Source organism: Phyllobates terribilis, unplaced genomic scaffold, assembly GCF_046119375.1.
Source record: "Phyllobates terribilis strain yellow unplaced genomic scaffold, ASM4611937v1 Scaffold_4__5_contigs__length_816908805, whole genome shotgun sequence".
Lineage (NCBI taxonomy): Eukaryota > Metazoa > Chordata > Amphibia > Anura > Dendrobatidae > Phyllobates > Phyllobates terribilis.
Genome location: NW_027362764.1, coordinates 491,517,751 through 491,539,327, shown reverse-complemented (window position 1 = coordinate 491,539,327; position 21,577 = coordinate 491,517,751). Strand labels below are relative to the sequence as shown.

Here is a 21,577-nt window from a genome sequence, read left to right as displayed (position 1 = left end):
TAATTTTTGGCAGCTTTTGCTGGGAAAGCATAAGCAAATACTATGGGAGACCCACTCCCCAATAATGGGACTTATGTTTGTAATATGCTGTACTGCATGTGACGCGCCCCCTGGGCCATGTGTACACGTGTGTGGGATACCCGGTGCCGGGTCTCTGGGGTCTGTAGTCTCCGTGGTGGTGACCCAGTCCCATGGCTCAGGCTGGTCAAACCAGTGGCAGTCTTTCTTAGGTTTTGAGGTTAATTGTCCGACTGCGCCACCCGTGAATTGCGGTCAGGGAGTACCACCGCTGCGAGGCAGACCGCTGAGGCTGGTGTTGTGTGCGCAGCATAGAATGGGATAACTCCCCTCGGGAGGAGTATAGCCTCAGGGCAGTGAGTGTGGATGATGGGGGTGATGGTGCACGAGCGCAGCAGGAACGACTCAGAGTCTTTGCAGTGCAGTTCAGGGTCTTTACTGATGATTATAAGGTAGATCCTCCCGGGAGTACTGGCTAGCATAAGAGGCCTGGTCAGTCTGTGAGCAAGCAGGAGTTCCCCTGGCCAGGTGGAGTTGTAGGCCTCCCCGTCTGTCTGCACTCTTCCTGGCTACCTTGCTGTAAGCGGGTAGAAGTAGCCCACGTCCCTGAGTGTACCGTGTAGTGCTCACCCATATGGCTGGTGACTTGGGGCCTTCTGTTAGCCTCCGCTCCACGACGGTGGTGCTGGTCCCTTGCTTGTGACTGAGCCTCCGGGCTTCTATGGCCAGAGGACCTGAAATCCCCTGCCGGCTGGTTTCTGCTGCTGAATATATAAGTCCTCACAGCTTCGGACTCCTGTGTCCGGTTCCTATTGTCTTCTGCCAGGGCGAGCTCTGCTCAGCTTCCAGCCCCTGGTCTTTAGCTCCTAGCTCCTACAGAGCTCCTTGCTGTTACTTTCCCTTGCTCTCACTCTGACTCTGACTGTTCTCTGACTCACTCAACCCCGCCCCAGATCCAGTTTATAAGGGCAGAATTCTCCCCTCCCAGGACTGGGGCAGGAGGATGTTGCATGTTTAAGGGATCCTGACCAGGAAACCTCCCACTTGCTCTCCGACGTAATATTTCTATTACTGTGGTGACCAGACCCCTGGGGTGCCACACATGGCTCTTGTAAGGGGCATTGCAGTTCCTCATAATTTTTGGAAAGCCTTCCATTCACTGCTTAGGCCAACAGTGCACGGGAGACCCAGTTGCTATAAATCGAAAAAAAGGTTTAGTTAACGCCCTCTGACCTCCATGTCATTTCCAAGGGGCATTGGAGTGGCTCGAAATTTTTGGTAGGCATTGCACTCACTGTATGCCCTATAACTGTGTAGCCGAACCGCTCCTTTTGTTACAGAAACATATCCTACAAGACATATCTGGTTGACTGGCCTGATATTGATGTGAATGGTCCCTGTTCCTCCTGCTCTTTCTCCTTTGCCACCACCTCATCCATCATTTATCACCTGAAGCTTTGTTTTAACGGGACTCATAGAACTGGGATAGTAGCAGGAAAACATCCAGCAATGCTCGGAGGAGGTAGGATATGCGCCAAAACGCGGACCACCTCAGGCCTAGCCGCTACTACATACATGCGCTTGCATTACAACAAACAAAGCAGATGCTAACTTCTATCATCATCATCATGCTCCTGACCTAGGCACTCTCAACTCTCCTGATGGAGAAGCCAGGGCCCACCGGAGGAGTCTGGTTCTCTGGTGGGCTCGTCCAATGCTGCCCTAAAGCAGGCCAGGCAAAGAAAAGTGTGGGGGAAGGTGACAGGAGAAATCAGGGCGGCTGGGGACCGAGTAAGGACACCTGGCCACCACCTGGCGGCTGGGGACCGAGCGTGGACACCCGGCCGCCGGGCGGCTGGGGACAGAGTATGGATACCTCGCTGCCGAAGCGGCCATGAGGTAGTGGCCAGCTTCGGCCTCCTCCAAACTAAAAGGCCCCATTTCAAGTGAAAGCTAGCAGTATGGTATTGCAGCCTGCGGGTGGGTGGGTGGTTGGCTGCATATTTTCGCTTGCATTGCAAGGAATGGGGGAGGTACAATTGAACACTGCCCTGGGACAAGGACTTGCACGGGGATAGTTGCAAGTCTGCATCTTCTGATGTGGCAAGGATCACTTCTGATGGGCACACTTTTAGACAGTGACCTGGGTGTCAGAGATGCTTCCAGGGGTCTTCCCCATGCTGATCTCTTGTCTTTTCAGCACTGTATGCATGTGTCACACAGCACATGGCCAGATAAGGTTGTAAAATGTTAAAATGACATTTCCCGGTGAATGCATTTGTCACGGTTGAAAGCAATACAAACGTGCAAAAACGCATAAAAAATGCTACTTGTGAACATAGCCCAAGGTGTGGAGGAGTATTTTTGTTTTTGGTTATTTATTTTACCTTATACATAAGTCTTTACCCTGGAAAGGATGTTCCTTAACCCCTTTCCGACCTGGTCAGTAATAGTACGCACCAGGTCGGGAAGGCCGGTTCAGCGGGGGCTCCGGCGGTGAGGCCGCACTGAAGCGAGCACATGTCAGCTGATTATTGGAATCGCAATCCACCCACGGCTGTTAACATGTTAAATCTCTGACAGTGGCATTTAACTCGCGCTTCCGGGAGTCCTAAGCCCCGCCCATCAGTGACCCTGTCACGTTATCGCGGGTCACCAATGGGTGAGCATGACAACTCAGGGTCTGCAGCAGACGCCTGTGGTTGTCATGTCTCAATTGCTATGAGCGCCACCTAGTGGTCAGCGCTCATAGCAAGTGAGCATTTCTCCTGCATACAAGCGATCTGCTCATCGCTTGTATGCAGTAGAAGCAATTAGACAACTGCTGCTTCTAGTCTCCTCTGGAGACTATAGAAGCAAGCAGAAAGTGTAAAAAAAAAGTTTTTAAAAAAATAAAAAAAATAAAAAATATATAAAGGTTTAAGTCACCCCCCTTTCGCCCAATTCAAAATAAAATATATATATATATAAAAAAAAAACACATACACATATTTGGCATCGCCGCGTTCAGAATCACCCGATCTATCAATATAAAAGAAGAATTAATACAATCAGAAAACGGCGTAACGAGAAAAAAAATTTAAACGCCAGAATTAAGTTTTTTTGGTCGCTACAAGTTTGCAATAAAATGCAATAACGGGCGATCAAAACATCGGATCTACCCCAAAATGGTATCAATAAAAACGTCAGCCCGGCACGCAAAAAATAAGCCCTCACCTGGCCCCAGATCCCGAAAAATGGAGAAGCTAAGGGTCTCGGAAAATGGCGTCATTTTTTTTTGTTTTTTTAGCAAGCTTTGGATTTTTTTTTCACCACTTAAATAAAAAAGAACCTATACATGTTTGGTGTCTATGAACTCGTAACGACCTGGAAAATAATGATGGCAGGTCAGTTTTAGCAATCTGTGAACGTGGTAAAAAAAGGACCCAAAAAACAACTGTGGAATTGCATTTTTTTTGCAGTTTCACTGCACTTGGAATTTTTTTCCCATTTTCCAGCACAAGATATGGTAAAACCAGTGATGGTGTTTAAAAGTACAACTCGTCCCGCAAAAATTAAGCCCTCACATGGCCATATTGAACGAAAATTAAAAAAGTTCTGGCTCTGGGAAGAAGGGGAGCAAAAAAGGAAAACACAAAAACAGAAAGACCCATGGTCGTTAAGGGGTTAACATATTTCACAGGAAAGCACTTTCACTTTCGTTTTTGAACGTTTTATTGTGAGCCTGTAAAAGTGGCTTAATACCTCTGACCACGTTGTTGACAGCAGTGACCTGGGGGTCAGAAATGCTTCCAGGGGCGATCCCCATGCTGTCCCCATGTCATTTGAGCACTGTCACTATCGTTTTGGGCACTTTTCAGGCTTTCTACAGACTGCCGGGGGAGCCGCCGCAAAAATGTTCGGGTCTCCCATAGACTAACATTGGGCTTGTTGCTCGGGTCGAGCACCCGAGTATCACAGTGAGCTCGGCCCGAGCTTCGAGCACCCGAGCATTTTAGTGCTCGCTCAACACTAGTAATAACATTATATTGTGAGGTTGGGCTATAATATGGCAACTTAATGTGAAAAGGACAGCTTTTGGTGTTTGTGTTTTGTTCTCTCTCTCTCTCGTGGAAGGAGCCATCTGACAGTTTAAAAAAAAAAATTTTTCTGATATTTCCCTGCATAAAACCACACTTGTCTGCATGAATAACAGAATCAATTTTCCGTAATATCATTGCCAAAATTTGGGCTAGCAACTTAACATCAGTGTTGATTCGGGAGACTGAAAAATAAAATAATCTGATATGAATCTAATTTTATTAATATAATCTGATTCAGTTGGATCCTTGACTTTCTTCAATATTAGGATAAGAGAATCTCTCAAAGAAGTAGGGATCTCCCCATAGCCTTTTCCCATATCCATTAGAAATTCCTAACCAAAACCTCATTATATATGGTAATCCATGAAATCCAGGGGATTTATTTCTAGGGGATTTCCCTAACACCTCATCCAATTGTCCTTCTGAAATAGGAACACCTAATTATTCACCTTGGTCTTTAGATATCCTAAGCAGTTGTAAACCATTCAAATAATGTGACCTTGAAATAATAAACCTTAAAATACTTCATACATTCGAACTCCTCAGTAATTAAATTAATAACATTAAGGAGGCTTCCATCATCCTTAATGTCAGTGTAAACCATAATGAGTGGGGCCGAGTTTATAGTATTATAAAACAAAAGTGTGCAAACCTCATAAAATAGTCTGGTGGTCTTTCGTGATGAGCCATTGAAGACTGAAGTGATATTTTTTAAGTCTAACCCTAGAACCTTCTGAAACCTTGACTACAACCACTACATAATACCCTTTACTTTCTACTTAACATTATCCGTATCCCTAAGTGACAAAGCATTCCCCAATGCTAAATCAATACGTGAAAATGTGTTAAAAGATTTGGAATAATGAGAACATTTGCACTCCACTATTCCCACACCACCAAAGGTGTGGCCACCCAAATTCATCTAGTATTTGAACTAACTTAGTTACAGTGTTTTGTGAGACTACATTATAGCTACATATACAATATTGTATCCAAAACCCCATTAAAATCATCAACTATATTCAGGACATAGTGTACCTTATTTATCATAAATCCCGTAACTAACCCAACGGGAGAAAATAAAGGAAGATTAATGACCCACAAATCCCATTAAGGGTATATTCAAGGAAAATATACAGTATGTCCCCAATTCATCCTTTGTGTCTGATATAATCTGAAAGTTTAACATTCTTATGTATTAAAATACAAATCCTTCTTGCCTGACTAGTGAAATGTGAAAAATAAGTATGTTTAATCCATCTTTTCTCTAGAAAACTCTGTTCATCCTGCACCAGATGTGTTTCCAGCAAACAATCATAGCTGTAAGATAGTTTTTAACCAGATTGCAGACTACACAGTTTAAGTCAGAAGCCAAGGCCCCTAACATTCCATGATAATATCTTCATAAACTGCTCAACAGGATTATTGACTCACTTGGTAGAAGGAGAAGGACAGGGAAAATAGCAATAATATCAGGAGAGAAAAAGGGAGGGAGAAAAAAAAACCTCCCTCCAGTGACCCCACCTATCCCACCTATATCCGTCTCATCATAATAGATCATCCAATGACTTAATTCGCCTATGATAGACTCTGAAACCGAGCAATCCCCCCCATCCTCCTCTACAATGACTATTGCAAAACTCACTGGTCAATAAATCCAGGGAACAAACAGGAACAAAAGTGGAAAGAAGCAAAGTAGAGTCTATCCTTGTAATCCGTAACCCAACAGGAAAAATTATAGCGCCGTGGGTCCTTATGGAGTTCTGCTTGAAATAAATAAAATTAATACATGGAAAAATATATTATTATGAAAAACTTGATGAATACTTTTAATTATTTATTTACGCTCCTTTGGATAAGGGTCAAATTAGACGATTATTCAAAATGGCTGATGTCAACAGTACTAAAAACAAAACACCTAAATACACAGCAGGATGAGTTGTATGGATAGAGAAAACTCTCCCAACCTTCTCTGGCCCTTAGCTATGAGGAGAGACAGGAGGAAATATGTGTAGATCAAAACTGAGATAAGATCTCAACTGAAGCACAGGCAGCTAATCAGGAAGTTGTGAAGAAAAAGAAGGAGAGACTGGACGTAAGAGATGTGATTTACCAACAGAGTATAAGTGCTACTAATAGTATACATTGTATGAATTCTTCCATAGATTAGACTCGTCCATCCTCCTTACTGCTCATAACTTGCTATCTAGCTGCCTGTGTTTCAGCTGAGATGTTATTCTATCCGTGATATACCCACATTCCCACCTGTTACTCTTCATATTCTCATAGCTAGCATCCAAAGAAGGCAGAAGAGTTTTCTCCACTAATAAAAACTTTAAAATTGTCCTGCTTTTTGTTTACAATGGGTTTTGCATTCAGCAATGTGACGGTATCTATTTTGAAAAACGTTTAATAGCCGCTTACACAGGACGAGCATAAACAAATAACTAAAATCTTTTATCAATTTATTTAAAGTACTTTATTTTTCATTTAATAGTTTTCTTTATTTCCCAGAGAACCCCTTAAAAGTTCTTTTTAACATCCATAAATGTGAGCCTGTCATTTTGAGTTTCAGCCGCATAACCAGCAAGCAACATTATATCGCAGCCGTTAAACTCCAAACACAAGTCTCTTGCTTGTTGAGCACCAAGTCTCTATCTCTGTAGACTACTATCTTGACCACAATGGCTCTTGATATAACCCCTTGTACTGGGGCCTGAATGCACATGCTTAGAGCAAAATTATTAGTATCAATTCTATCAAACCAATAATCCGCAAAGAATAACGTTATTTTCTCCTCAACCCCTTCAGGAATGCTAAGGCAACAGATGTTAGCCTGTCTCGACCTATTCTCAATATCTATTAATTTTTTAATTATATTGCTTATTCTGTCTCAAAAGAGTTTGAACATCTCTTTTCAAGGACAGAACTATGTCCTTCAGCTAAGAGATTCTGTCGTCAGCAACTGTAAGACTTTCTTTATACAGTATGTATGAACATCAGATCTTAGGAGATTAAAGACTTCTTTCAGGGTCCTAGCTTGATTTGAAAACCCACTAATGGCAGTGTTAGAATGCTGAAAGTCATTACAAATATTCTCTAAAGTAGGGAAACTTGAGGATGTACAGGTACTGTTGGATTTATTACTGGTCATAACAACATATTAAGGTCTTGGATCTAAAATTATTCAGTCTAGGGTGTTATTGGACTCGTTCTGAACCTAATTTATCAATATATTGCTTATTCCCACTACATCCCTTAGTTTGACCTTAATAATTGGGGAGACTTGTGAAATAGAGGCGGAGAGAGGAAAGGCATATGTACATAGCTTTACTGCCACAGATTCTTTCACAGTAGATGATTGCTTGACTCAGGGTTTTTCTCCTTGTTACTGGAGGTTGGGCTTATCATCGCTGTGGGAAAACCTGAAACATAACCACTAAATTGGAATAAACCCCACAGACTAAGTCAAACAGATATTAACGCCAGTAAAGCAAAAAAAAATCAACAAACAACATAAACTTGTAACATAATCCAAGGTTGCTGAAAAGTTTAGTATTAGTTATAACAATAAGTGCAATTCTAGAAATGAAAGCCTTTGTAACCGATAGAGAAAGTGGCAGTGAACCACTAGGGAACCACTTCAAGGCAATTGCAAATGCAATTTACGAACCTTTTCTTTTTTTCCTCTTTCTCTTCTCTTTACATCTTCTCTTTTTCGCTTCTCCTTGAGTCTATCAACAAAACAGATAAACAAGATCCTTAAGATAAGCAAGAATCTTCAGAGACCATTCAATAGCAGTAATAAGCCATGTGCAGAAAAAATAATGAAAAGGTTATATCTAAGATATCTACTGTACTAGGGTTCAAGATTTTTTCAGATGTTAGAGGGTTAATTAGATAATGGCACAGTATAATTTTATCACGTAGTTCCCTCTAACCCTGATTGCCACCCTCCCCCACTAAAACATAAATTAACTGAATTTTATCACATCTTTGGGAAGTTGAGTTCAATTCCCCTAGCCACACACAGGCCTGATTACTTCCACACCTCTTCTCTATCAAGAAATCACTTAAATAGGACCTGCCTGACAAAGTGGAGTAGACCAGAAGAGTTTTTTTTTTTTGGAGGGGGGGGGTCAATCACTTTTTCACACAGGGCCCTGTAGGTTTGGATTTCTTTTTCACTTAATAATAAAGACCTTCATTTAAAAAACACATTTTGTGTTTACTTGTGTTATCTTTGTCTAATATCTAAATTTGTTTTGTGATCTGAAACATTTAAGTGTGACAAACATGCAAAAGAATAAGAAATCAGGAAGAGGGAAAACACTTTTTCACACCACTGTAGGCAGATAGATATGTTGATGATAAAAAAAATGTAAACAAATTTTTCAAACCATCTTGATTTATTTAGTATTGCGTATGAGTATGCAGAAACATACACACCACGGCATGCTACTAATGAGGTTATTGATGGTTTTTTGAGGACTGTTCTGCCATGCTGACTGCACTTGGGCATGCAAATAATCAAGATCTGCTGCTGGCAGCTCCCTTTGCAATTGCCGATCAATGACGTCCCAGATGAGCTCCAAGTTCACAGACTCTGAAGGTGATGGTAGCACGTTAAAGAAACATAGGCTGCTCACAGTATGAAGAGTAAAATGCGACATGGCATTTAAGGATAACAATTCTAAGGCCACGGTCCCACTATCAGTATTTGGTCAGTATTTGGTTAGTTTTTTTTCTCAGGAGTGGGAGCCAAAACCAGGTGAGCAACAATCAGAGAAAAGATATAATAGAAACAAGTCACCAATTCTACATTTATCACCCACTCCTGGTTTTGGCTCCCACTCCTGAGATAAAATACTGACCAAATACTTACCAAATACTGATAGTAGGGCCGTGGCCTTAAGGTCACAATTCTTATTAGTTGCCTCTGATGTTTGAGTCCTTTCGAGGACCTCCCCAATATTTTGGTGTTTTACACTCCTTAACATTGAAATTGCAACATCAAGGAGGAAAAGTGGAAATATGAAAATCCCAGGATAGCTAGACATGTTACTGATATGCAAATAATGATAAATATGGAATATGCATTTTCAAAACTTGCTTTATTCATCATCGCATATAAATGCCATGTACATAAATCCGAGCACCTACACACCTTGGCTGATTTCAATGAGGATATTAATAGTTGCCCTTTTTGTTTTGCAATTTCAATGTTGAGGAGTGGATTATAATGTTTTGTTCTATGCTTTTGATACTGAAACAGGATACATTTATCTTGTATTGTATTTTACATAAATATTTATAAAGTATGTGAAAAAAAGCAGATCTGTTAGAAATATCTGTAATAAATTGGTAAATAGAAAGATTTAAAGGGACCCTGTCAGCTGATTCATGGTGCCCAATCCATGGGCAGTATAAATCAGATCCTGGTTACATGATTAAATGTACTTAAATATACTTTAAATATCCAGTTGGAGACCATAGCCAGAGACAAGGCTGGTCCGGAGCAGCCCCCGGCTGACTTTTCACAGCACCGCTGCAGGTGTTTGACAGATCTCTCCCGTGTACATAGCCAGAGACCTGTCAATCACTTGCTGGAGGAGGCACCGGACTAGTCTGTGACTATAGACCCCAGCTGGATCTTTAACGTATTTTTTCTCTGAAACTCCAGAGCATTTTATATAAAAAAAATATAGTTGGCTGCAATTGTGCAGCAAGGCTCTGATACACACTGCCTGAGGTTTGGGCAGCAAGAGTCAGCTGACAGGTTCCCTTTAATAGAATTCAGAGGTGCCTCTTGGTACTTTTCAATTGGTACAAAATCGCTCCACAGCCACCAGTATGATGATACACACACACTGCTAGGTTCAGATAGGACGAGACAAATTTAATGAATTTGTTGGAATCCTGGGGGAACCGTTACTCAGGGCGACCATAGGCTGCAGCTTCTCTCAGGCACACGAAAGATCCAATTGCTGACCAGACACATCTGACAAGAGTCTTTTTCAACAGTTTAACAGTGGAGTTTATTCAAGTACGACCAGTACCATTTAACTCTTTGAAGAAACAGGCTTCACCACAGTACAGTCTATTAAAGTAGGTACAGTAAACGCAGTCTCTTCAGTAGCATAGTTCAGCACAGATTAGATCTCTTAGCAGCATACTTCTATGCATACACAACCACAGGCTTTTCCTTCACAATGACACAATAGTACACAGCATTCTTTATCCTGCATGGAGATGGAGGGGGGAGGGTTTGATGAGGGAGATGATCCCTGTGACAGAATTCCTTCCAGTCCTTATCTTCCTGCCTGATAATACTCTGCACTTTTAGTTCAGGGAGTTTATCTGACTTGTGTTTAGTATCTCACCTGATCTGAATCCTGTTCAGTTGCCTTCTGTCAGATACAGATAACACACCACCTTTCTCTTCGGCTTCAGCCAGACTACATTAACAAGATCCCCACAATCCCCCTGGGGCTCTGCTAAAACACTCCCTGTCTCCTGTGACTGTGTTAACCTTTCTAGTTGCTGAATGCTTCTGGAGCACAACACTTCCTGTCTCCTGTGCTTGTGTTACTTCTAATAGTTGCTGGATGCTTTTGAAGCAACAGCACTTCTTCTGCATGTCACACTCTTCCCTCCTTTTTGAATCTCATCCTCAACATTCGTCTTAATGGTCAATCTGACCAATTCTGAGACAGTGGTGAAAGTTGAATAAATTTATATACAAATTGGCATTGTTAAATTGGTATAATGTTCATAAACATTGATAACCTATTTTTATGACCTTTTTCTTGTAGGACTCCTGTAAGAAATAAACAATTAACACAATTCTCTTCCGCTGGAGCTTTCTGTACGTTTTCAATGAGCTCTCTCTCTCACTAGGCCAAAACAAGTCTTTCCACCAGGTAACAATGTCCATACTGTCTCTCGGTGATGAATACCACTCAAGTGGGTTTACCTGGTCCATAGGCAGAGATACCTCTTTCCAATCGAAAGTCCTTGGCAGTTGACTCGGTTCACCAAGTGTCTCGTACATCAGCATCACGGACCTCCTCACTTCTGAAGTCGACATCCTCCTGGTGGGTTGTTCCTCAGATACCACGGGTTCTTCGGTTACAGGAGTTTCTTCCGCTACACTCATTTCCCGTGCTTCCTCAGATGCTCTAGTAGCTGCCACTGTAAGTTCCTGTACTTCTCTGGAATTGCCTAGTTCCACACGGTCTGGTAATTCCGCTTCTCCTGAGTGTCGATTGGTCTCTTCAGTGACCGGTGTTCGATCATCAGATTTGAATTGGACTTCATCTGTACTCCTTGGTACAAAGTCTGGAGCTTCAGGACTTAGTTCACTCTCCTGAGGATGGTACATCCCTCTCCTTGCCGGTCCAATAAATACAACGGTATGCTCTTCCTCATCGGAACTTTCAAGGTCACTATACACCTCCGGAACTTCAGTCTGTGGTGGTCTCTTAGTCGATCTTGGTTGATGTCGGTCTGGTTCTGGGAAGTCTTGTTGTGGTGGGAGATAATCACAGGGTAGTAATAAATTCCGATGGACTATTCTGATTTTCTTGTCCCTTGTTTCCAATCGGATTTCATACACTGGACTGTCATCGGCTTTCCTCTTTAAGACAACATACACCTTGTCTTCCGAGTACGAACAAAGTTTTCCTGGACCATCTTTCTCACGTACGTTCTTGACTAGCACCCGGCTTCCAGGTGCCAATTCTGCTCCATAACATTTTCGATCATAGTACTCCTTACTCTTGCTCTTGCACTTTGGACACTATGTTGTATGCCTCTGCCATCCATTCCTTCCATTTCCGAACGTACTCCAGATACGTTCTGTAAGTCTCTGACACCGGAGTATCGAACATGATGTCGATTGGCAGTCTTGGCAATCAGCAACACCAAAAAATAAGACAAATAAACAACTAAACAGCCCAGGTTGAAAATTGCCAATGCTTTAATAGAAACACATAAAAACAAATACACACAACAATAATAAAATCAAAGACACACCACAGATAGAAAAGGTGGAGTGCCTGGACTAAGTAGTATATAGGATAACATTATTATCTAACATATAGCTCCCACAGGATGTAATAATAATATAAAACCAAGGGCATAAAATACAAAATGCAGCGAAAAATAATGCATAGAAAATGAAGAAGTTACCAAAAAAAATATTTTATATATCATAGATGGTAGATCACATAAAACTAGTAAGATCAATATATCAATATGTACAGTGACTCTACCTATAAAGTGCGTACATAAATGTATGAACAAATAGATAACCTCTATAAATACATAATGCCAATATAGCGGCATGTATAGATAACCAATGTCAATAAGAATAGCCCAAAGTGGTTTGAGAAGTAACCATAATTACCCAAAGAGCATAGATCAGTAGTCCAGGCACCCACCACGCACCCGACGCACGTTTCGCATAGGAAATGCTTCGTCCAGGGGTGGTGATCATCCATACAATAGGAAGAAGGGTGAGTAACCTGTCACATCGCTCTTTGTACAGTTATAGGCATGTACCACTTTTGACAGAGAACTCTACCAGTCTTTCTTCTCGTGAGCTGTTAAAGTGCGCAACATCGACAATAATGTCTGGTTAAAATGTTCCACTTGTCCATTACCCTCTGGGTGATAGGGCGTTGTGTGGGATCTCTGAATTCTACAGTATTTTCCTATCTTGGTAAAGAGCTGGTTCTCAAATTCTCTTCTTCGGTCGTGGTGTAACCTCCTAGGGAACCCAAACCTCAAAGCAAAATCATTGAATATCTTCTCTGCCACTGTTCGACCAGCTTTATTGGTGGTGGCATATGCTTGCGCAAATCAAGTAAAATGGTCCATCACCACCGATATGTATTCGTAACCACCTTTGCACATCTCGAGATGCAGAAACTCTATTGAGACCATCTCAAACGGATACGTAGTTTGGATGTTGTCCATAGGTGCCCAAGTTGATATGTTGGGACGTTTATCTTTCAGACACCCACACTCCCTGGTCACGTACCTCTCAATATCCCTCTGCATGTACGGCCAGAAGAAACGTTCAAGGATCAAGTTGGTTGTCCTTTCCACTCCCAGGTGTCCAATGTTTTCACGGAATGCTTTGAAGACCAACCTACGGAATACTCTGGGTAGTACCAACAGCCGGTTTTGTCCTCCTTTATGATACAGGATATCGTCTTCACTGAGATAGAGCTTCGTCCATTCTTTAACTAAAACAGATACTGCTGGTGACTCATTATCTTGCTCCCGTTTACTTGGAAACCGATTTTGGTCCACATAAAGTAGTATTCTTTTGATAGTTGTTGAATGGACAGGGGTGATCTTGTTCTCTCGCTGTTATGGTGGTTTCCACTGTCCACAGACACGCAATGGTGTTACTTCCTCTTGATAGGCTTGTACTGCTTGGGTAGTGTTCTTACTTGCTTCCAGACTAACTTCCTCCGAGCATTCTTGCATGAACTCCTCAGGGTCTAGTGGCATTCTCGACAATCCATCAGCATCCGCATTGCATTTTCCTGGCCTGTACTTGATGCTGAAATTGAAGTCAGCTAGTTCCGCGACCCATCTCTGACCCGTTGCATTCAGTTTGGCTGTAGTGAGGACATAGGTCAAAGGGTTGTTGTCAGTGTATACCTCAAACTCTTTGCTGTGGTAGAGATAATCTCTAAGTCATTCACAAATACCCCATTTCAATGCCAGGAGCTCCAATTTTCCGGTATGTAGATGGTAATTCTTCTCGGCGTCTGTCAACGTTCTAGAACCGTAACCGATGACTCTCAATTTTCCATATTGATGCTGATACAGGGCAGCTCCTGGTACAACTTGAGAAGTGTCACAATGAAGAGCAAATGGTAAGTTGAAATCAGGATATCCCAAGATGGGTGGTTTTACCAGGTAGTCTACTAGTTCTTCCAATACCTCCTTGTGGTCTGCTATCAAGAGAGTGGGCTGTTGGGACGAAATGGCGTTGTTTCTTTTAAGCACAGTCCTACCTGCATTCTTCTTTTTCTCCATGGATGTTGTTAACTATGTCGTCCCCCCCAAAAGGAGGTATAGTTGGGCGACAATCCTGGAGAAGTTCTGAACGTAAGTACGATAGTAGGAGAGGAATCTTAATATCTGTCTCAACTCTCCGACAGTAGAGGGCCACTTGTCTTTTAAGGCCAGTACCAGAGCGATTTCTTCTGGATCCATGGTATATCCTTCTCCGGACACAATTTTCCCTAGAAATTGGACTTGCCTTTTGAACAGTTCACACTTCTTTGGGGTCAATTTAACTCCGTGTTGTTGATAGCGCTGTGATACGGTCCTCACGTGTTCAACATGCTCCCGGGAGGTTTTGCTGTGTACCGTATTGTCATCCAAGTACGGCTGGCTGATATCGTCCCTCAATCCTTCTAAACATGTCTCCATGCTCCTCTGGAATTCTGCTGGAGCTGAACTGAACCCAAATGGTATGCGGATCCACTCATATAGCCCCCACGGTGTGATGAATGCTGTCAAGGGTCTACTGGACTCTTCAACAAACCCTTGATGGTATGCTTTACCCTGATCGAGGACAGAGAACCAGGTACTTCCTGATAGGCTATCCAGCATATCTTGTATCTTTGTTATTGGGTATCGATCAGGTACTGATTTTCAGTTTAGTTCCCTGTAATCACAACAGAGTCTCAACGTACCGTCCTTCTTCCTAACACAGACAATAGAAGAGGAATAAGACGACTTCAACTTTTGGACCCAACCTCTGTTGATCAGATCTTGTAAATACTCTTTCACTTCACGGTGTAATGGTTTCGGCACAGACATGTAGCTTATGGTTACTGGGGTCGTGTCTTTCAAATAGATTTTCAATTGCAACGACGGGATACAGCCTATATCAGAGTCATCTTTAGAGAATGCATGACACTCTTCTCTCAGCATCTGTTTTGCTATCGCTATATCTTCAGCACACAAGTGTTCCAGGGGTACTGGGGGATCCCAGGGCACTGAGGTGAGTCGTTCAATTTCCTCCCCTGGGCAACTCCTGTTCCTTGGTGGGGAGACTGAATTCACGGTAGACCCCTGGGTGGGTCCCACACTGGCTGGATATACTGTTTTAACAGTTTCAATGTGATCTAACACAGTCTTTGGATACAGTCTAATTTCGTGTTTCGTAGTATTCATCACCGGTACTGTCACTCGAGTAGGAATCGTAAGCACAGTCTCACCTTGAACTAGGCCTTCCGGAAGTTCTGAGGAGTCTTTTGGCACGAACACTGTTTTCTGGACTTTTCTTCCCGGTTCTACCCGGGCTCCACACCTCACCCCCACCATTTGGTTTGCAGGGATGATGGTTAGGCGGCAGCCTACCTTGACTTCTTTTAGGTCCATTGTATTCTGTGATTTCTTTACTCTATGAAGGACATTTTCCGCCACAGCGTTGGGTTTGGCAAGTGATGTGGCAATTGCATCCACCACCAGCGTCCCTGACTTGTGTTTCGTGATGACCTCACTGATTACATCATAACCCACTATAGGATCCTCTACCACGTTCGGATCACTGGTCACGAGCAAAGGTACCAAAATCTCAATGGTTTTGCTGTTCTTTGTGGCCCTCAGTTGGAAAGTTACTTCCACCCAGCCTATGAAAGGGATTTCGGTCTGGTTGACGGCTTTGCCGTGGAGTTCCACTGGTCCTAAGAGTTCTTATAGCGACCGAAGGCAGGTATGTGGCAGGTAGCACCTTCTCCATTCTTTATTTAAAAGGCTTGCTTGGGCTCCTGTGTCCCACAGTGCTTTTACCAGGAGTCCGTCTAGCTGGCACTGTATAAAGCACCTTACACCGATTAGGCTGATGAGACTATCTTTACTGACCGAGGAATCCTCCTCCCAGGAGTACATCGTTTGACCTCCGCACTGGGCATTAAGTAACTAATGCCCCTGTCTCTCTTGCAGCTGTTGTTGACGGGAACACACTTGGGGATAATACTGACTCAGCCGTTTTACCTCATGCGCCGTTCTGGGCTTTGGAGAGATTTGGATTTTCTTCTGGGGCCTCCTCCGTGTCGTGGTTACCAGTCGCCCCGCACTGGCAACCTCCTGTTTTTTAACCCAAAAAAACCTTGACCATTGGCATTCCTTGGAATAATGTCCTTCCTCACCACATCTTAGACAGTAGACACACACCGTACTCTGATTTGATGAATGGCACGCTTCACAAGCCGAGTATCTCCTGTTTTGGAACCCACTACTGGGTCTGAGGGATACAGGTTCTGGCCTGGAACGAATCAACTTTTTCACCTCAATCAACTCGGCTCGCAGTTCTCCTATTACTTCCTCCCAGTCAGCGCTGGCGGTGCTCTTTTTTGTTGGTGATTTAAGGTTCCCTCTCGGAGGTGGCACTGGAGGATCTCCATGATGATCTTCGGCCTGGCCACCAGGGTCTCCAACTTCATCTGACTCATTTTGGTGATTTTAGGAGCAGAGCCTTTCTTTAAATTCTGTTCGCTCTCTGACTCCAAACTAGCTGCCTCATTCATTTTTTCAATTAGGACTTGGTCCAGAATGCCAGGATCGTCTAGGTACTGTTTCAGCTGCAACTTGATGTCTTTGCTGATTAACCCCATTCCCAATGATCTCAAGAACTTCTTCTGGACTAGTCCAGCATCAAGATCTCTGGATGCAAACAACAGTGTATCCTTCAGTTCAATTGCTCTGAACAAGAAACTTTGGGGTGATTCATTATTTTTCTGTGGGAGGTTAATGAGTCGGTGGAACAATTCTGAAGTACTCTCTTCTTTATAGTGCCCTTTTAAAATCATCTTCAGCTGTTGCAAGGTCAATTGACTCTTCATTTCTAGCATACTACGGAGGTTCAGTCCTGGGCTAGTCCTTTCACCACCCCCCTCAATTATCTCATCTGGATGGTAGCCTTTCTGTAAGCCTGCATCGATCTGGTGAAACAATTTCCTTTAAGACAGTCTCTCCTTCTGTTCACACTCTCCAATCTGTCCCAGGATCTTGAATTCTTTCCTTATGGTGATTTGTGGTGTTAGAGAGGACTGTCCTCCTGATTTATCTAACCCGAGCAGGTTAAAGGTTCTGTCTGAGTCTGTCACCTGTTCAGAGGTTTTGGTCGATTCCTGCAGGGCTTTTGTTAGGGCTTTGAATTGTTCTTTCAATTCCTGTAGATCTGTCTGCGGATGGAGATTTCGGCTTTTGGTAATTGGTGTCGCCCCTCCATCCTCCCTTCAACCTGGTTAGAAACTGTGATAGCTCCTGGAGGAACGTCCCCATGACATCTTCAGCTTCTTTCTCCCCCAGCTCATTCATTTTTACATTAATGGCAGCTAACAGTTGCCTGCGGTTGTGTGCTTTAGAAATCTGTTCTTCTGACATCTTTATATGTTCTGCTACTGTTCTCAATTCTTCACAGGTTAACTGAAGAAGCAGCTCACTAATTCTGTCCATTTGTATTTTCACATCCATTGCTGCTAGTGCGTTTTCTTTAGGGCTGGTCCCCTTTAACTGGTGTAGCAGAGTTGAATTAAGGTGCTGTGCTGCTGTGTTTTTCCAGACACTTTTCCTCTTCTCCCTCTACACGCTAATTCCCGCTCAAGATTCCCTGTACGGGCCACCAATGTTACACGCACGCAGCTAGGTTCAGATAGGGCGAGATGGGTTTCATGAATTCGCTGGAATCTTGGGGTAACTGTTACTCAGGGGGAACCGTTACTCGGGGCGACCATAGGCTGCAGCTTCTCTCAGGCACACGATAGATCCAACTGCTGACCAGACACATATGACAAGAGTCGTTTTCAACAGTTTAACAGTGGAGTTTATTCAAGTATGACCAGTACAATTTAACTCTTTGTAGAAACAGGCTTCACCACAGTACAGTCTATTAAAGCAGGTACAGTAAACGCAGTCTCTTCAGTAGCACAGTTCGGCACAGATTAGATCTCTTAGCAGCACACTTCTATGCATACACAACCACAGGCTTTTCCTTCACAAGGACACAATAGTACACAGCATTTTTTATCCTGCATGGAGATGGAGGGGGGAGGGTTTGCTGATGGAGATGATCCCTGTGACACAATTCCTTCCAGTCCTTATCTTCCTGCCTGATAATACTCTGCACTGTTAGTTCAGGGGGTTTATCTGACCTGTGTTTAGTTTCTCTCCTGATTTGAATCCTGTTCAGTTGCCTTCTGTCAGATACAGATAACACACCACCTTTCTCTTCGGATTCAGACAGACTGCAATAACAAGTTCCCCACAATCCCCCTGGGGCTCTGCTAAAATACTCCCTGTCTCCTGTGACTGTGTTAACCCCTCTAGTTGCTGGATGCTTCTGGAGCACAACACTTCCTGTATCCTGTGCTTGTGTTACTTCTAATAATTGCTGGATGCTTATGAAGCAACAGAACTACTTCTGCATGTCACAATGATGTTGAAGCACAGGCTGATGAGGAAGGTCACGCTCACCAAAGCTCCTATCACCCTGGCTGGGGTCTGGGTGAATGTGAAACATGTGGTCTACTTGCCCTGGGGTTCAAGGAGCAGGACATGACGGGGCACATTTTGAGGTGAGAGTAGTGACCAGTGAAGTGATAAGGCCTGGTGCTTGAAGTAGGAGACCACAATCAGAGGGGAGAGCTGTATTATATAAATACTTATATGGGTACATATATAATATATATATATATACAGTACAGACCAAAAGTTTGGACACACCTTCTCATTTAAAGATTTTTCTGTATTTTCAAGACTTTGAAAATTGTACATTCACACTGAAGGCATCAATACTATGAATTAACACATGTGGAATTATATACTTAACAAAAAAGTGTGAAACAACTGAAAATATGTCTTATATTCTAGGTTCTTCAAAGTAGCCACCTTTTGCTTTGATGACTGCTTTGCACACTCTTTGCATTCTCTTGATGAGCTTCAAGAGGTAGTCACCGGAAATGGTTTTCACTTCACAGGTGTGCCCTGTCAGGTTTAATAAGTGGGATTTCTTGCCTTATAAATGGGGTTGGGACCATCAGTTCTGGTGTGCAGAATTCTGGTGGATACACAGCTGATAGTCCTACTGAATAGACTGTTAGAATTTGTATTATGGCAAGAAAAAAGGAGCTAAGTAAAGAAAAACGAGTGGCCATCATTACTTTAAGAAATGAAGGTCAGTCAGTCCGAAAAATTGGGCAAACTTGGAAAGTGTCCCCAAGTGCAGTTGCAAAAACCATCAAGCGCTACAAAGAAACTGGCTCACATGAGGAGCACCCCAGGAAAGGAAGACCAAGAGTCACCTCTGCTTCTGAGGATAAGTTTATCCGAGTCACCAGCCTCAGAAATCGCAGGTTAACAGCAGCTCAGATTAGAGACCAGGTCAATGCCACACAGAGTTCTAGCAGCAGACACATCTGTACAACAACTGTTAAGAGGACACTTTGTGCAGCAGGCCTTCATGGTAAAATAGCTGCTAGGAAACCACTGCTAAGAACAGGCAACAAGCAGAAGAGACTTGTTTGGGTTAAAGACCACAAGGAATGGACATTAGACCAGTGGAAATCTGTGCTTTGGTCTGATGAGTCCAAATTTGAGATCTTTGGTTCCATCCATCGTGTCTTTGTGCGACGCAGAAAAGGTGAACGGATGGACTCTACATGCCTGGTTCCCACCGTGAAGCATGTAGGAGGAGGTGTGATGGTGTGGGGGTGCTTTGCTGGTGACACTGTTGGGGATTTATTCAAAATTGAAGGCATACTGAACCAGCATGGCTACCCCAGCATCTTCCAGCGGCATGCTATTCCATCCGGTTTGCGTTTAGTTGGACCATCATTTATTTTTCAACAGGACAATGACCCCAAACACACCTCCAGGCTGTGTAAAGGCTATTTGACCAAGGAGGAGAGTGATGGGGTGCTACGCCAGATGACCTGGCCTCCACAGTCACCAGACCTGAACCCAATCGAGATGGTTTGGGGTGAGCTGGACCGCAGAGTGAAGGCAAAAGGGCCAACAAGTGCTAAGCATCTCTGGGAACTCCTTCAAGATTGTTGGAAGACCATTTCCAATGACTACCTCTTGAAGGTCATCAAGAGAATGCCAAGAGTGTGCAAAGCAGTCATCAAAGCAAAAGGTGGCTACTTTGAAGAACCTAGAATATAAGACATATTTTCAGTTGTTTCACACTTTTTTGTTAAGTATATAATTCCACATGTGTTAATTCATAGTTTTGATGCCTTCAGTGTGAATGTACAATTTTCAAAGTCATAAAAATACAGAAAAATCTTTAAATAAGAAGGTGTGTCCAAACTTTTGGTCTGTACTGTATATATATTTTTTTCATGGCCACTAAACCACTACAACCTGTATTACAGATGTGACCTTTATGGGGGCTGAGTCCCCTACATACAAGTGGTTTTGTGAGCATTTCAGGGGTGACAGACTCCCTTTAACCCATGACATCCCACAGTGTACCAATGCTTCCCGGTGACTCTCGCATTACTGGAGCGGCAGGTGTTACTACCTAGCAACAAGCGTCTGTCAGAGCGTGTCGTGCGCCCCCTGCTGTACACTATTGTTTCCACACCATTGTAAACCCCACTGCACACAGCCGCCGGGGACACGCCCCTCTGCTACGTCACAAAGCCAGCAGCAGCAGGAGCTGCGCTCACACTGTGGCACAGGCGGCCTCTGTGCACTGAGCAGCGGAGACGTCCTCCAGCCCGGAGCGCGATACCCTGGACAGCGCTCGTCATTACCGCGGGAGTTCCCGGTGCTGCTGCTGCTGGCTGTGTCCGTCCTGCTGCCCCCATTATGGTGAGTGCATACTCATCCCTGTCTGCTTTCATTCATTAGTGTGCACTTAGCATAATGGTGTCAGTGTGCAGCACCAGTATTATTATAATGGGGGCACAGCTACTACTGCTCCAGGGGGTCACGGTGACACTTGCCTTACACATGTATCATGCCAAGTCCTCATATTTAGCAATGGTGGCACTTAGGAGCCGGGCACCAGGCATCTGGGCACATGCACTGCACTTCATCCCTCCATCCACACTGGTGGCATCACCTGTCACTATATGTAGTGATGCCACCTGCACTGTATGGGGTCCAGGGAGTGGCATGGGCTCCTGTATTGGCATGTGCATTACTAGTGTATCTCTAGTACTCTCTGAGCCATCAGCTCCTTGTAGGGAGGATGTAACTGTCAGTGTAATAGAGCTTAACCCACCTCCACCAGTCCCTGGACCCTCAATAAAAGCATGGGATCTATAGGACAATTGCAGAAATCCAAGGAGGCAGTGATCTGGTGTGACCTGTCAGGAGATCCAAAGAATAGGCTGGATCCGTGCTGGTCTGATCTCCATGAGTATATGGCGAGGGGCTGTACAAGGGGAGGGGAGCATGGTGGGCTGAGGACAGGGGCGGGAAATGCCTCC

At 43.6% G+C, this 21,577-nt stretch overlaps 1 protein-coding gene across 2 annotated transcripts in view; it reads left to right on the top strand.

The window, feature by feature from the left end:
• The window catches only part of ELOVL2 (ELOVL fatty acid elongase 2), a 208,191-nt gene that overhangs the window by 28,727 nt on the left and 157,887 nt on the right, over nucleotides 1-21,577 (top strand). Inside the window, exon 1 of one of the 2 annotated variants that reach the window (XM_073678769.1) lies at nucleotides 20,782-20,954. The exons of the other annotated variant lie outside the window; for it this stretch is intronic. Coding sequence (XP_073534870.1) covers nucleotides 20,952-20,954 — 3 coding nt within the window. The 5' untranslated portion in view covers nucleotides 20,782-20,951. Of the gene's footprint in view, nucleotides 1-20,781; nucleotides 20,955-21,577 lie in introns of those variants that run through there. 2 annotated transcript variants of the gene reach the window in all.